At 49.9% G+C, this 16,865-nt stretch overlaps 2 protein-coding genes across 2 annotated transcripts; both read left to right on the forward strand.

Moving 5' to 3' along the window:
- Positions 1–375: 375 nt before the first annotated feature.
- Positions 376–1,567, forward strand: LOC128949896 (proline-rich protein 2-like). Its single transcript, XM_054294780.1, has 3 exons — positions 376–828; positions 888–1,082; positions 1,331–1,567. Exons 1-3 carry the CDS (start codon positions 376–378, stop codon positions 1,565–1,567), a joined length of 885 nt encoding a protein of 294 aa, XP_054150755.1.
- ANP32E (acidic nuclear phosphoprotein 32 family member E) lies at positions 1,478–9,125 on the forward strand. Its single transcript, XM_054294827.1, has 7 exons — positions 1,478–1,663; positions 3,114–3,263; positions 3,737–3,859; positions 4,475–4,637; positions 5,189–5,343; positions 6,170–6,221; positions 8,144–9,125. The coding sequence occupies exons 1-7, from the start codon at positions 1,610–1,612 to the stop codon at positions 8,209–8,211; spliced, it is 765 nt and encodes a 254-aa protein (XP_054150802.1). The 5' UTR covers positions 1,478–1,609; the 3' UTR covers positions 8,212–9,125.
- The last annotated feature ends 7,740 nt before the right edge of the window (positions 9,126–16,865 follow it).

A 16,865-nucleotide genomic window follows, 5' to 3' on the forward strand; every position in this document is an offset into this window, starting at 1 on the left:
CAGGAGAAAAGCTTCAATAGAGAAACATTCATTCATTATTAATTTTAAATAGGAAAAGAATTTCCATAGGGATATAAATCCCATCAATCCACCTGGGGAGAGCTAAATTACATATATCCAACTAGAGGGAAATATAAATCCCATCTATCCACCCCAAGGGGGTTATAAATCCCATACATGCAACCCGAGGGGGATACAAATCCCAGATATCCACACAGAGTGGGATACGAGCCTCATATATCCTTCCTGAGCAGCTCAGATTTTAGGAACTGAGCTATTCCCCAGATGTGTGAACCTGCTTCCCCTCCCCGATGCGGTGGCAGTGCTGGCAAATTAGGCAAAAATAACACAAATTCACAAAAACCGCTGTACCCTATGGCGAGTGAGACCCCGGAGCCCACTCGTGACACCGGGGATGTGCCAAACCCCGCGGGGTCCCGTCCGCACAGGACCGGGGGTGCGAACCGTCCCGGGGCCTCCGAGGAACACGGAGCGGCGGGGGCTCCACGGGCAGACCCTTCCCGAGGCCGCGACCCCCGCCCGCCTCAAAGTCGCGACCTCGGGCCCGACCCCGCAGCGGCCGCGACCCCCGGCCCGGCGTGGCCTCCTCAGAGCCGCGGCCCCCGACCCCTTCCCACCCCAGAGCCGGGGCCCCCTCAGAGCCGCGGCCTCTTCAGAACCTCGATCCCCAGCTCGGTGCGGCCCCCTCAGAGCCGCGGCCCTCTGAGTCGCGAGCCCTTCAGAGCTGCGAACCCCTCACAGCCGCGACCCCTGACTCCCGCCCACCCCACTCAGAGCCGCGACCCCCTCAGAACCTCGACTCCCTCAGTGCCGCGAACCCCCCAGAGCCGCGAACCCCTCAGAGCCGTGACTCCCGCCCACCCCAGAGCCGCGACCCCCTGAGAATCTCGACCCCCAGCTCGGTGCGGCCCCCACCCACCCCTCAGAATCGCGACCCCCCCAGAGCTGCGACCTCCGACCCACGCCCACCCGTCAGAGTCGCGACCCCCTCAGAGCCGCGGCCCCGACCCCCGCCCACCCCAGAGCCGCGACCCCCTCAGAACCTCGACCCCCTCAAAGCCGCAATCCCCTCAGAGCCGTGACCCCCTGAGAATCTCGACCCCCAGCTCGGTGCGACCCCCACAGAACCGCGACCCACGACTCCCGCCCACCCCAGAGCCGCGGCCCCCGCCCCAGCCCCGCCCCCTTAGGGCCGCCCCCGGCCCCGGCCCCGCCCCTCCCGCTCAGGGCGCGCGCACCCGCCGGCCTCCGCGCGCGAGCACAAACCCCGCCCCCGCACGTCCTGACAGGCAGCTCACTCGGCCAATAGCGCGGCGCCCCCCGCACCAATGGCGGCGCGGCTCTGGGAAGCCCCGCCCCGGGGCGGGGCGTGGCCGGGGGGGGGCGCCATGCGCCGTGTCATGGAGGCGCAGTGTGCGGGCGGCCATTGACGGTGCCGGAGCTGCTGCGGAGCGGCGCGGCCGGGGCGGCCCCGGCGACCCCCGACCCACTCCCGGCGCGCTCCCGGCGCCCGCCGCAGCCGCAGCGACCCTCGCGGCCGCTCTAGGCCACCCTCCCTCGCCAGTGCGGAACCGCGGGAGGGGGGGCAATGGAGATGAAGAAGCGCATCAACCTGGAGTTGCGGAACCGGGCCCCCGAGAAGGTGAGGGGCGGCGGGGCCGGCGGGGCGCGCTCCCCCCGCCCCGTGGGGCCGTCGCTGCCGCCTCGGGCCGCGCAGGCCCGGCGGCACCGCTGCCGAATCTGGGTCAGCCGTGGCGCAGGGCCCGGCGGGGCGCGGGCGGCGCTTCCGGCGCGGCCCCGGGACCCGCGGCCCCCCCTCATTCCCCCTCCGCCTCCTCTCTCGGGGTGCCCCGAAGTTCCCGGGGGGCGCGGCGGCCTCGGCTTCCCCCGACGTTAATCCGCCGCTTCCCCCGGCCGCAGTAAACAGGTCACGGCGGCGGCCCCGGCCGCGGCCCGCCGCTCATCCCGGCGCCTTTAATTAGTATAATTAACGTTCTTTCCCGCGCCCGCCGCCCCGTCGGGGGTCCCCGTACCCCTCCCGCTTCCCCCTCCCCGCGCGTCCAACTTTCAATTTCTTAGAAAAGAGCCCAAAAAAATAAAAATATTTTTTAAAAAAGCCTCGAGCCGCTGGCGAGGCGGGAGCGCACGTGCGCGCCGGGCCCCGCGCTGCCCCCGCCGCCTCCCGGGGCTCCCGAGCATCGCTCCCCGCTCCGCTCATGAACAAACCCGCGCCCGGTTCTCCCCAGGAGTAAAGTCCGGAGACTTTCGCTGTCCCTGACCCGCCGCACGTGGGGTTTTTTTGGGGAAAAAAACTGCCCGAAAGTGTTGGTTTAACGCGCCCGGTGGTGTTTGGGGTGGCAGGTACTCGGAGAGGCTTCGTCAGCTGGGGATGGAGCTGGGATCCTCCCTCTCCTCCCGGCAGCTTGCCTTAAAATTTGGTGTCTGTGTGGAATAATGGGCGTCTTTTAATGAAAAAATGAAGTAGAAGTGGGAAGCTGGCCTCGTGGTGCTAGGGGTCGGCAGCACTCCCAAAATTTTGTTAGTGTGCATGGAAAAGTCACCTTGTGCCTGTCCTTTGCCAAGTGGATATTCCACTCTAGGTAAAATAATTTAAAATTAATTGGCTGCTTCTTGTTGCTGCTTCTCCAAGTACGCGACCTGTATTGATTATTAAGGAAATTATTTATTTGGGGCTCCATTAACCTCTAGGACTCTCTGGTAAAATAATCTGGAGGCAGAAGGTTTTAGGTTCAGAGAGAAACTGGTTTTATGAGTTTGGTTATGCACAGTTAAATGATGAGGAGAAGTCAGCAGTTGGTTGGCTGCAGTGCTTCTGTGGGGAGCTGTACGATGGAGTTTTGGGGTCAGGTGGCCCTTTTTGCAAAGTTTAATGCATGCTTAGAGAACAGGAAATAATTTTTAAATTAGGTGAATGCTGATGATTTCAGGGCAGAAATCCGCTCTGATTTTAGATGAAACCCCAAACCTGCAGGCACTGCCCTGTCCCTGGGGTGGGTTTGGGTGAATTTCAGTCCCTGGGGTGGGTTTGGGTGAATTTGCTGCTGTGACTCCCACGTGTGCCCTGATTGCAGGTGACAGAGTTGGTGCTCGATAACTGCCGCTCCAGCAACGGCGAGATCGAAGGGCTCAATGACTCATTCAAGGAGCTCCAGTTCCTCAGCATGGCCAACGTTGAGCTGACATCCCTGGCCAAGCTGCCCACGCTGAGCAAGCTCCGGAAGGTTGGTGCCTTTGGGTGGCACAGCCATGGTTGCACCTTGCAGTGCTCATGGTTGCACTCCTGTGGTGCTGAAGGTGCTTCGTGGGCATCTAAAATGTGTTTTTAAGAATTTAAATTGTTTTGGGTGTTTCCAGTTAAATTATGGTGAGCTGGGTTTGGTTTTTGGTCAGTGATTCCTGAGGCAATAACTGCTTGGATGATGTGAAAATACAGCTGTGCCTTGGTAGGAGGCTCTTGGGTCACCCAGTGAACTCCAGTCCAGATAACTTAAAACTGAGGTGCCCAAACCCATGAGACTTAGAGGAACAGTTTATAATTTTCAACTTAAAAGAACTTTTTGACAGCTAAAACTTATTACCTTGGATGAGTCTCCAAAAGTGATTACATTCTTAAAAGGGAGAACAATTAACAATGATGCAGCTGATTCTGAGGCTGAAAATCTATTTGTTAATTCCTTTTTTTCCTGTCCAATAGCTGGAGTTGAGTGACAACGTCATTTCTGGAGGCCTGGAGGTCCTTGCAGAGAGATGTCCTAATCTCACATATCTAAATCTAAGTGGCAACAAAATCAAAGATCTTGGCACTGTGGAAGCTCTTGTGAGTATGAAGTGAGAGGGGCTTTGGGGAGATGTAATAAATACTATTTTTGTCAAGAACACTTAATATTTTTGCAATGGATTGATAAAATCTCGTGGTTGATAGACTCAGTGCCATGGTTATAGGACAGCATGTGGAACCCCAGTGCTGGAAAATGGGATGGGATGTCCAAAATCAGAGATGGTTGGGCTTGGTTTGTCTTTGAAGGAAAAGTGGCCAAGGTGTGATGCTGATTTCCCTGTGCTTGTTGGTTAAGGTCTGTTTGTCTGCTGAGTTTTCATTAAAATGTGAAGCGACTCAGACACAGGTGTGATACAGGGAGGAAGAGGAGGGAGCTGCCACTGGTGATCCATTCACCCATTTTTGTGGATGATCCTGTCCAAAACTGGGCTCTGCACACATAACCCAACCCCCAAGGTTGGGAGTTATTCCACACAAGTGCCTTTGGTGGGGATTTGGCTGCTACCAGCAACTTGGACTGAATTTGAGGGAGAAAATTCTAATTAGAAATGAGACATGAGGATACAAAGTAAATTCTGTTATTTTTGGGTTGTCACCCTGCTGTATCTGAGAGCACCATGGGGAAAAAACCCAAACATTTTCATTTATTTTCAGCAAAATCTGAAGAATTTGAAGAGTCTTGACCTGTTCAACTGTGAGATTACAAACCTTGAGGACTACAGGGACAGCATCTTTGAGCTGCTCCAGCAGATCACATACCTGGATGGGTTTGATCAGGAGGACAACGAGGCACCAGACTCAGAAGATGATGATGATGGTAATTTCCTGAAACCAAACTGAGGGAATTGGACTAAAGATACTTTTGCAAAGACACAAATGTTCTTGTTGCCAGCAGTAAAGCCCTTTGTGCCACTGAGTGATACAGAGCAAGGGGATATGCACACTGTTTTGAATAGAAAATTACAATTTTACAGGGTTTTGTAATGGTTTCAGGCCCCTGCTTCAGTATAATACAAATTTTAGCTCCAAAAGCACACCTAGTTCCTTTTGGTCCCAGCTTGGTTGCAGCCCTTAAGGGAGCTCTTAGGGCTGGCAGGATTTTGTATTTGCAGCTGCTTCAGACATCAAAAGTTTTGCCTGAAGCTTGTGATGGAAAAACCCTGAGAGTCTTTATTTGAGAAAAAATGACAAAATTTAACTTGGTTACAATCATGGTAATTTCCTGTGTGTTACCTGGATATACAAAAAAAAATAAAAATCCCCAAATCCATCAGGAGAAAAGCTATTAGGGCAAGCCCAGCCTGCTGTACTCAGAGAGGAGAGAATGGAACTGAATTTCTGGTCTTAAATGTTTGTCCTTCACTGCAGAGGGGGATGAAGATGATGATGATGATGAGAATGAAGCTGGGCCTCCAGGAGAATATGAAGAAGATGATGATGAAGATGATGGAGCTTCAGATTTGGGCGAAGGTGAAGAGGAGGAGGAAGTTGGTCTTTCATACCTGATGAAAGAAGAAATTCAGGTAAAGTTTGTAAATCCTGCCAAGAGCAGGGAGCAAAGAGAAGCTCCTGTGGGGTTCTGTGGTTACAGAAAACACTTCTGGTACAGTTCCCAGAGAACAGAAAACAGCTTTCAGGAGGTGATGAGTGGAGTTCTTGCAGCTATAAACTGATCACACAAATTACAGGACAGCAATGAAGCCCTGGGTCCTGCTCAGGTCCTCCCCTCCTGCAGGGAACATGCCTGGGGTGGGGTTTGTGCCCCAGAGCAGCCCCCCCATTTGGGATTGAAGGGGATTTGGGGTCCTGTGGTTGGTTCTTTGATAAGAGTTTATTTCCTGCCAGGGTGTTCGTGTAGGGTGAGTTTAATTGCAATATTCCAAAAGCCACTATCAGAGGTTTATTTCCCCATTTTGATTTGTCACACTCCCCTGTGTGCAAAATTCCACCAAGCACAGGGATATAAAAACAAGACTTGGGTTTGTTGAATTCTCTGGAGCTGATTGTTAATTCATTTACATTCCTCATCTATCAGCTTTAAAACGAGACAAAAACCCCACAAAAACTCACTTGTTTTCACAGAGGTTTGCACCTTTTCCTCCAGGCCCTTACTGTGGGTTCAAAGGCAATCTAGAGCTGCTGGCATCTCTCTCACAGTTAATTTTTCAATAACCTTGAGCTGGTTTAAAGAAATGATCAGTGGGGAAAAGCAAATAAATGAGTCTCTAGGGCTGACTGATGCCCTGGTGGGGAAATTGCAGGGAATTCCTGGATTTCTGCTTGGGATCATTGTGGAAACAAGACTTCAATAAACAGCAATTGTAAAAATATCTCCCAATTTTTGTACAGGATGAAGAGGATGATGATGACTATGTTGAAGGAGGTGATGAGGAAGAAGAAGGTGAGTGCTCAAGGATTGAAGTTGTGACTGAAACAATCAATTCTCTATAATTCTTTGTGTGTTTAGGGCATGCACATTAACACAAAAACAAAATTAAAGTGAGGAAGAAACAAGAGTTTTCTGAAAGGAAAGGCACTGTCTGCTGTGCAGTTGGAAATTGTTCTTTGATGTGGAGAGGAGTGGGGCTCTGCTGTGCATCTTGTTACTTACAGACATTGAAAATATCCCTCAAGTGCACCAGAGTCTCCTCTGGCAGCCAGGAGCAGCTGGAGCTTTCCCTTTATCCAGCTTCTCCAGAAGCAATTCTGGGACAAAGTTCTGTTTGCAAGAAGTGGCTTACTGGAGTATTTTTAATAAGTTTTTTCATTAAAAATTCCACATCTTTCTAAAGACAATTCCCAGAATTTCTCCCCAGCTGAGCTCCCATCTCCTCCACATACCGGGCTCACTGGAGCAGGTTTGGGAGCTGGATTTTCCACTTGCAAAACCAATATTTCTGAAGGAGCAGTGTGAATTCTTCACTTTGTACAAATCCTGGAGTCAGGATGGGCCACTGGACTGGCTGGGGCAGCATTGCACTGCAGGCTCCCACCAGCAGAGAGCACAGCAAGCACCCAAATCAGCCCTTGGGCACTGAAAAACAGGGATGTTCCATAGCACAGCACCCAAATCAGCCCTTGGGCACTTAAAAACAGAGATATTCCACAGCACAGCACCCAAATCAGCCCTTGGGCACTGAAAAACAGGGGTATTCCACAGCACAGAACCTAAATCCAGCCCTTGGGCACTGAAAAACAGGGATGTTCCTCAGCACACGACCCAAATCCAGCCCTTGGGCACTGAAAAACCAGGGATGTTCTGCAGAATCCTGGGCTGGAATCTTCTGGCCTTTTAGCACAGAAAATCCAGGGATATTTTGTAGGATCCCAGTCTGGGTTGTTGTGCAGGATCCTGGCTGGGATGTTCTGGCCCTTGGTCACAGAAATCCCAGGGATGTTGTGCAGGATCCTGGACTCGAATATTCCACAGCACAGCACCCAAATCCAGCCCTTTGCCACAGAAAGTTCAGGGATCTTGTGCAAGATCCTGGCTGTGATGTTCTGTCCCTTTGCCACAGAAAATCCAGGGATATTCTGCAGGATCCTGGGCTGGGATCTTCTAGCTTTTTGCCACAGAAATCCAGGGATGTTCTGCCGGATCCTGGGCTGGAATATTCCACAGCACAGCACCCAAATCCAGCCCTTTGTCATAGAAAATTCAGGGATTTTGTGCAGGATCCTGGGCTGGGATGTTCTGGCCCTTTGCCACAGAAATCCCAGGGATGTTTTGCAGAATCCCGGGCTGGGATCTTCTGGCTTTTTGGCACAGAAATCCCAGGGATTTTGTGCAGGATCCTGGACTGGAATAGTCCACAGCACAGCACCCAAATCCAGCTCTTTGCCACAGAAAATTCAGGGATCTTGTGCAGGATCCTGGGCTGAGATCTTCTGGTTCTTTGGCACAGAAATCCCAGGGATATTCTACAGGATCCTGGGCTGGGATGTTCTGTCCCTTTGCCACAGAAATCCCATGGATGTCCTGCAGGATCCTGGACTGGAATGTTCTGTCCCTTTGCCACAGAAAATCCAGGGATGTTCTGCAGGATCCTGGGCTGGGATGTTCTGGCCCTTTGCCACAGAAATCCCAGGGATGTTTTGCAGGATCCTGGGATGGATCTCAGGATGTTCTCCAGGATGTTCTGGCCCTTTGCCACAGAAATCCCAGGGATGTTTTGCAGGATCCTGGGCTGGGATTTTGTGCAGGATCCTGGGCTGGAATGTCCCATCAGGAACACCCCTGCACCCCACACTCTCCCCATTCCCCTCCCCTCCTGTTCTCCACGGACAGACCATCATGGGCTGTGTGTGTCCCTCTCTCCTTAGCAGAGGGAGTCCGAGGGGAGAAGAGGAAACGAGAGCCCGAGGATGAAGGCGAGGAAGAGGAGGATTAACTTGCAGGACCAGACTCTCCAGTTGAGGAAGACGCAATAGTGATTATGCAGCTCTGTATGTCCATGTACCATAGATGTCCTGACAGGAATCCTGTGTTAACTTTTTATAGCAGAAGTGTGGTTTTACTATTCCTGCCCCTTTTATCATTCCAGATAAGCTCTGATAGCCCGTAGGGAACCTTCTGTAGAGAACAATTTTCAGCCCTATAATCACTGAAGCCATTGGCAAATTCCCCCCACCAGACTTTTCTTTGGAGCTCTTTCATTTCGTACAGTCTTGCTGTGTTGGTCATTGTTAGCCCTGAATCCAACCCCATGTCCCATGGGTGTAATATTGGGAGTTTTCATTCAGGATTTTCAAGTTTTTATGCTTAAAAAGCTGAACTGAAAAGTGCTCTACAGTGAATTCCCCACTCTGTGTTAAATCAGTTGACTCTAGGCCAAGTTTTCCATGGATTCAACTGGAAACCCCTAACTAGATGACACCCATGTTTCAGTTTTTTAAAAGGTGACTCCTGTGATTTTTATTTTTTTTTCTTTTTTTTTGAAGGCTCCTCTCTATTTTGGGTATTCCAGGGTAAAGCTTCAGTGGGTTTCAGAAGATGTTTTTGTTTTCCTGCTTGCTCCAATGTTCAGTGTTTGGAGTATTCACTAGATTCCTTCAAGAGTGTATTTTGGCAAACTGAAAGAATTGTGATCCTTACAGGGTTGCAATCCATAAATTTCCCCCAAGTCCGTTGTCACTGCAGGTATTAACAAAGCAATTAATGTGTAGTTTTAAACCTTTTTGCCAGAAATCTTTGTTAAACTTTCACTCACTTTGCTCTTGCATTGTCATTCTGGGAATTCTGCACCACTCATGGCTATAAAATGTATAAAATAGATGAAATATGCATTTCTGATGCAGAAGTGAACGGGTAGCTCCTCCAAACGTGTTGTTTTCCACCCCCCAGCTTTTCTAGAACTGTTGAAGGGAAGAATTGAACCCAGGTTGGCCTTTCTCTGCATTTCACCTCTTCAGCTGTTTAAATCTGGCTGTAAAACACTCAATTTGTGTGTAACAGTTGGGAACATTTGGGGGTTTATATTGAGTGGCTGCAGAGAGAGCATGAGGGATGTGCAGAGAGGCTTTTATAATTCCTAATAGCAGCCTTTATAATCCCTAATCTGCCCCAGTCTATCATCCTTTCCTGTTGGAAACAAATTTTCACTTCAGCATTCCTCCTTCAGGCGTGACCTGGGTCTCACACAGCAGTGGTGGTGTCACACTGACTGACATCAGTCTCACACAGGTCCTGAACCAAATATCACACACAGCTTTATTGCAGAAACTTATTTTTGTATCTGTCCTGGCTGCCAGAAACTGGGGAGAGCCTGCAGGTGGGAAATTCCTGGGTCTAAGAGAGTCAGTCCCTCATCACCTGGTTCCCTGTGGGATGTTCCTGTAGGAATTTCAGTGTGACCTCCAGCTCTTGGGTGGAGTTTAGATCATGCAGGGTTGAAGTTCTGCAAAGCCCCACTCACTCCCTGTGTGTGTGGTTTTATTCCCCCTCACAACTAGAGCCTTAACTCTGGGTTTTTCCTGAACCTTCCCAGCCTCAAAAGCAGAGTCTGGTGGTGCACTGGGGAACAACTGACTCCTTGGGCTTTGTGCTTTTGAAAGGATATCTCTAAAGACACTGGAAAAGCTGTGGTGAAACTTCCTTTGCAGCCACAACCAAGTGCTGTGTTTGTGATGAGTCCTGGCTGGGTCAGTGCATGGTTGTCATGTCCTGAAGGCTCTGGGCAAGGCACTCACTCCGTGCTCAGCTTTGAGAGAAAAAAATGGTTTTTTCCCATCCTTTTGCTTCTTGTCCTTAGATTGAAACTTGTTATTTATAAGTGTGTATGTTAGAGCACCTCCATGTCAGGGTTTTACTTAACTGTTACTGATGCAGATAAAATTAGTTTTAAATGGAAGAAGAAGAAGAAAAAAAAAGAGTCTATTTTGATGGATTAAAATAATGTGGGTAGTGGGCTTGTTTGGGTAAGCAAGACCAGAGCTCTGAGGGGTGACAGCCCTTCCCTAGGCCAGACTTCCCACTCCCCAAACAGCCACAGTTCCACCACGTGGAACCTGAGCCCCTCACGAACCCCAGAATCTGTCCCAGTGTCACCGTCCCCGGTCCCGTGTCCTCCGCTCGGCATGCAGCAACAGCGTTTTTTAACGAGGAATTCAGAGCCTCCAGATAACTTTTGAAACTTTTTTGCTTGGTGGGTGGTCTTTTCATGCAAATACGTCAGGGTGGGTTTTATATTTTGTAGAGGTTTTGTCCTATTTTAATGCTCTTTGTATGGCAGTCTGTATATAGTGTGGTTTGGTTCCTTCTCCGACTCTTTCCTGAAACTTTGGAGTAACTGATTTTGTGCAACTGTGTTTTGAATAAAGCCATGACAGTGTTAAATTAAAGACAACAGCCCTGCAGCACTCTTCTGGTAACTTTTAGTTGTAACAAAACATGTTTCCTCCCCATGTGTGCTGTAAATTTTAAATTAAAAAGTTTTCAAACCGAGTTATTTCAAATAAATTGAGACTATTGTATTGGATTACTTCTCGGGGTATGTCCACCTGTGGGAAGGAATGGAGTAAGGGAATTTTCTTTCTGGTTGTGGAAATCTGCAGAATGGTGTGTGTTTGTGGGGGTGGAATTTGGATTTGTGGTACTTGAGTCCTTGGTAACATTGGAATAGTCGAGAAAGGAAGTTCTGGAAAACCTGAATGGTTCCCTGAGTGTTTCCAGGTGAGTTTAACACAGATGTCATAGAATCAGAGTCTGGGTGAGTCCTGAGATTTTCTTTGAACAGGTCCTGCCTTGTGCCCAGCAGCCTGAGCCAAGTCTAGTGCTGAAATATTCCACACACAAGAACAATGTTTAAAAAAAAAACCCTGCTGCTCCTCCCGAGCTAGAGAAAGCATTGTTTTATCTTGGGATTAGTCCAGCATTCCTGGCAAAAATCCCTTGGATGCACTTGAGAAAGCCCTTGGCAAACAGGCTTTTCTGCTGCTGGATGAGCAATTAGGCAAGAAATGGGTGGTGACTTTCTGGGATATTTTATTTAGTTTTAAAGGGTGGAGAAGAATTGCTGTTCCAGCTGAAGCCCCACGTCTCTACCCTCTGCACCCATTTCCCACTGGATCTGGGGCCAAACAGAACCTAAGTTTTGGGATGACTTTAAACAAATTAAATCCATCTTTTGGGGCTGCAGGTAGGTGAAGTAAAACCAGGCTGTCACGCAGTACTTTGATGGCAAAGGACAAAGCTCCAGAGGTGTGTGGGCACATTCAAAGCCAGGAAAAACCTGTGTGGCTGCTGGGTTCCTCAGCTCCTCATGATGTAGAACCGGCTCTCCCTGCCCCAACCTCTGCTTTATACAACGACAGGCACCTGTCGCTCCCGGAGTCTCGAGATGGAATTGGGCAGGGACCGAGGGATGCGGCCGCTACCCGCGGTCCAGCAGCGCCCTTGCCCTGCGCAGCCCCCCCGCCCTCCATTTTGTTGCAGTGAGGGGAAGCCGTGCCGGCGGGCGGCTTCCTCCATCCTGCTCCTTCCTCTTCCTCCTTCTCCTCCCGGGGCTTTTGTCTTGTTGTGCCCCTTCTTGCTCCCTCCCCGGCCCTTATCTCCCCCTCCCACTGGTGCTCTTTCCCCTCCTTTTCCTTCCTCAGGGCTCGGCCGCCATTCCCCCAACCCGGGCACCCTCCTGAGGGGGCGCGCGGGCCCCCGAGCGCGGGAAATCGCGACCCACGGGGCTCCCCGGCTGCGGCCAGCAGGGGCCGAGCCGCGACCCCGCCGCTGATTGGCTGAGATTTGCCGCAGTTCCGCCCCTCCGCCTTCCCGCCACCCGCGCGCGCCGCGCCCCGCCCACGGCCCCTGAGGCCCCTCACGGCGGTGCTGAGGGAGAAGCTGCCCCCAAAGTCTCATTTCCATCCCCAAAACAGCTTCTGCTCCCACCCGAAATGCCCCATTTCCACCCCAAAGCCTTCAGGAGAGGCTTTTCCCCTCAGGTTGTGTGAACTTTAGTGCGGTGGTGGAAAACAACGCGGTTCAGAGGCCAAGCGGAGAAAAAAAACCCGAAAATACAAACCGTGATGTTGAAGGTGGCTGTCAACGTCGGCGTGAGGAAGGGTAAATTCAGCCAGGATTTGGTACAAATGCACAGGGTGAAAATAGGAAGAAATTCTTCATAAAATTCTTCAGGTTGCTTAATTAATCCCTGTAGCAAGGGAACTCCAAAGTGTGTGTTTTCAAGCAGCTCCTGCTGCCATGGAGTTCCTAATGTCCCCCAAATTGCTCCTGCTTTCACAGGGCAATGTGGCCTATACAGGTTCCAAGGCAAATCGTCCCCTTTTACAATTACATCCCTACATCCCATTGCCCATTTCCAGGTTAATTCAACCCAGCCACAGTTCTGAAGGGATTTGGGGTTATTTTTGTGACCAAGGTGCTTGGGTCAGGGTAGTGAAGGTCTGGGGTTCCCACAGATCAAACTTCCAAAAAAGGGAGGTTTTGTTTGGTATTAAATGTGACCAAGAATTCCTAGAGCTATCTCTTGCCATTCCTGCACTTTCAATAATGACCAGTTAGCCTTTTTCCCCTTTATTCTCCCTCAAATTAAATTAATTTTAAAAACCTCATGCTGCCGAGGATATAAACCCCAAGGATCTCTCAGTGCCTAACCCGCAGGCAGCTCACTTTCAGCTTTACTCATCTATATTTTGATGTGAGAATGGGGAAGCCAACATTCTCGTGGAATCCCATGAATTCAGGAATTTGGCCTTGGAGAAAACTGTAAAATCCTTTGAACTGCTTGATGGTGTAATGAGAAATCTCAGAATGAAAACTGCCCCATTTTCCAGCAAACAGAGCTGTTGTTGATTTTGGCAGCAGAGCTGCTGTATGCTAAAAATACACCACTTTCACTGGTCATACCCATTGCAAAGGTCTGAAGCAAAGAACAAGATCTGAATTTATGAGCTAAAAACGATGTTTGAATTATTTTTATCTGTTTCTGAGCCTCTCAGTTGGGCCAGGGGTTGCTCTGTCACGTTAGATGTGCACACTCGTGTTGTCCATTTGCTCATCGATCACTGGCACAAATGGAGAGTCAGGAATGCAGCTCCCCCAGGGTACCAAAACCCATGGGATGGGACAGAGAGAGTCAGGGACAGCAGCTGCTTGAAGCAGGACATGGAAAATGTCCCTCTGCAGAGCCTGGGGCTGGGAAATTCCTGTTGGGGAACACTCCTCTGGTTTTAAACTTTAACATTACAGTTCATAGTATGCTTGGTTTCTGCTTTGAGTGTGTCTCATTAAAAAATAATAAAAAATGACCCCCAAAAAATAGTCAAGGAAAGTCCTTCCTATTGCTTCTAATCTAATTGGCACAAATGAGGGAGAATCCAAATATAAATGTTTGGCCACAACAGCAAACCAGCAGAAAACCACAGGACACATTAAAATGGAAACTCCTGGCACTGAGAAAAGAGTCTTGTTCTAGGAACAAAATGACCCCAGAGTGTGGGTTCATGTTGGAAAAGGAGCTGATCTCTCCTGTGTGAATGTAGCATGTTCACACTGGGTGTTTGAGGGGCATTTCCTTCTAGTCTAGTGTTAATTTAAATAAAATAATCTTGTGCTGACTGAGGAGCAGCCAGCCACAGCTCCCCAGCATTGCTTTGGTGAAGCACTGATGTCTTCTGGCCATTTGTGAGGGGCTTGGTCACATCCTTGTCCCTGGCAATGTTGAGGACATGCAGGAATCGTGTTTAATTAGGAATCTGAGGCTGGAAGGGAGCTGCTGGCTAATGGTGAATTGAAATGAAAGTGTCCCTGCAGCAAGTGCCTCTCTGCACTTGTTTCAGAGTCACATCTGTGTCTCTCAGCTTCATCACCACGATGAGTCATAATTATTGTGCTTTAAAGTGTGTGCTGTGGTGTTTGAGTGAGCTCCCCTGTCACAGCACCACCCAGCTGGAGTGAATGGGGTAATTTGTGTTCCTGGAAACCAGGAAAATCTTCAGTCTGTTCTTTCATCAGCATCTGTCGGGGGATCCACACCAAACCTGGAGGATCAGCCTTGGGAATTCAAGTCCTGCCCTGTTTTGTGTAAGTCAGAAATTGTATTTAAGGGTGTAATTGAGTGCTGACTTTGTAATGCCAAACTCTGGCTGTGCTCACACCCACCCCTACTCCTGCAGCTCCAAAAGCTTCTGCTGTTCAGTTCTGGGTTTGAGGTGTGCTCTGAAGCACAGACTTGTGCAGATGAGAATGTTTTCAGACTTGTGCAGATGAGAATGTTTTCTCTCTGATGATCTGCTGAGGGCTGTTTCCATCTCAGTCATGCAGGGCTGGGGGGGTGGATGGCTGCTGCTTGTTGATGAAATCTCTTACATTACCATACTACACAAATTAATGAGGTAATTCCTGAGAGAGCTCTTTAGTTCCCACAATCATCCAGGGTTCCTCCTCATTCACATCCCTGCACAGACCACATCACTCTGCAAGCAACAGGAGGAATGGAAGGAGGAGGAATATTCACCTCTCTCTGCTCTGGGGTTCTGGAGGCTTCAGTTGCTGCAGAATTTCTGCGTGGATGTTAAACATTCTCACTACAAAGAAAACTCCCAGATCAAAAAGTATTTCCTAGAACAGAGCGAGGAATCCCAGAGAAAACATGAACAAACAAATGCCCACAAACTGGTTAAACTTGGCAATTCTCATGTGCATCCCAATGCAAGTTTTTGAAGTGCTTTAGTAAACTTCCCAAACCACTCTTTCTCCAACACACGTGGATTTCTAAAAACGTGCTTCCAGTGTGAATCCAACAGGTCTGACCAAAGTTAGGGCTGCCTGGCTGGGGTGCCACTCGGGTTTGCTGTTCTTGGATGTGTTTTCCTGTCAATCCGTGCTCCTCCTTCCCACGAGGGAAGGGAAATGTTCAATAATTGCAGTTCCACGGGTGGCTGCTCCGTAGGAACGCATTCCCCGATCCTCCCGGTGAGCTCGGGATCGCAGAAACCCTGGATGGGAGAACGAGCACTAGAGGGCACAGCGCGACCAGCAACGAGGGGGAGGCAGAGCGCGGCTGTCGCTGAGCTGCCTCCCACCCCGGAGAGCCCGAGTGACTCCTTAAAATGGCATCTCTGAGAAGGTGCTGGGAGATGAGGCCCTGCAGAGGTTGTGGTGCACTGCGATTATCAAGAGATGCAGGTAGAAGAGTGAGAATAATTTTGTTAAGCACAGGAAGGAGTCAAAGACAGAAAATACAGAAAATCCGCGGTTGGATTGACTGAGCGTGGTGGGTTTGTGCTGTTCTTTGCACTGGGTGCCGTGGAAGTTTGGTGATGAGAAACTTTCCTGATTTGTTTCCCAAGAAACCAAGATTTCCCAACATGATTTGATTTCTAGAAACCTGGAAGGAAAAATGCCAGGAGGTGCAGCTCTTCCATTTCCTTCTGATTTCATTTCCCTACATCTCCAGTAACAGAAATACTTTTATAAGTGATATAAAACATTGCCAGAAAGCACAAAGCCCTCAGGATCCTCTGCCCAAACCAACTCCTTCCTTCCCTCTCAGTGTTTCAGCGAGATTGTTTGGATAATTCAGGGTGCCAGATGGCTGTAAATATGTTCACAATCCTCCTTCCCCTGCTCCCTCCTCCCTGGCACCCTCCCTGCTCTACCCAGCACTGAGCACCTGCTCTGCTCCCATTTGGAGTCTCCCTTCTCCCCTCTGGAGCTAAACTGGCACTGCTGCTTTGTATTTTCCCTTGAAATGAAAATCTTAGGGATTGTTTTGTGCCAGGGAATACTGAATATTTCCCTCCCTGTCACTTGCACCATCAGTTAATTGAGAAGGTGGCATCAGCTCCCTTCCTGCAGGAATTCTGAGCCGAAGGTGCAGCTCACCTGCTGGGAACTGCAAGGGAGGAGCAGCTTCTGCCTATTTTGAGCACTTGCTCACCCTTGGCATGGGGTGAGGGCACACAGACCAGGGTGATTCATCCCAAATCATGCCCCAAGGAGCTGGCAGAGCATTTGAGCAGCCAGCCCTGTCCTTGCTGCCTCACAGGCTCTGGATTCATTGTTACACTCTGATCCTGTTATTCCACAGCTCAGGAGGGCCCAAATCCTGGGGGCTGAGCCCCTGAGATAACTGTTCTGTGCAATGTAACATTCCCAAAGTGCTGAGCAGTAAGAAAATGACAGGAAAGTGTTTCAGTGGCACTGAAAAAAGGGAAGTTGGTTTAAAACATCTGAAAATGCAGGCAGTGACTTTTGGGAAGTGAGGAATAACTGAGGTCACGAGCTGCCTGAGGAATGCTGCAGCAGCACAGACCCAGGGCATGGGAAGGATGAGCTGTGCCCATGTAGGAACACAAATTCAGCCAGATTTGGCTGTGCTTTGCTCTCATTGATGAGCTGGGGGTGAACCCTTCCCTGGAAGCAGGAGGGAGCAGATGGCAGCAAGCAAATATCTGACTTGAGCAAGGGCAGAGAAACTGATTTTCCAAAGGGTCTATTTGACAAACAGAGGCCACATGTCCTTTTTGTGAGCCAGACCTCTGATTTATTGAACTTTACCAGCAGACCTAACTTGAGTGACCCTGTGACCTA

Source organism: Melozone crissalis, unplaced genomic scaffold (assembly GCF_028551555.1).
Source record: "Melozone crissalis strain CALT ecotype California unplaced genomic scaffold, PUWL_Pcris_2 ptg000323l_1, whole genome shotgun sequence".
Lineage (NCBI taxonomy): Eukaryota > Metazoa > Chordata > Aves > Passeriformes > Passerellidae > Melozone > Melozone crissalis.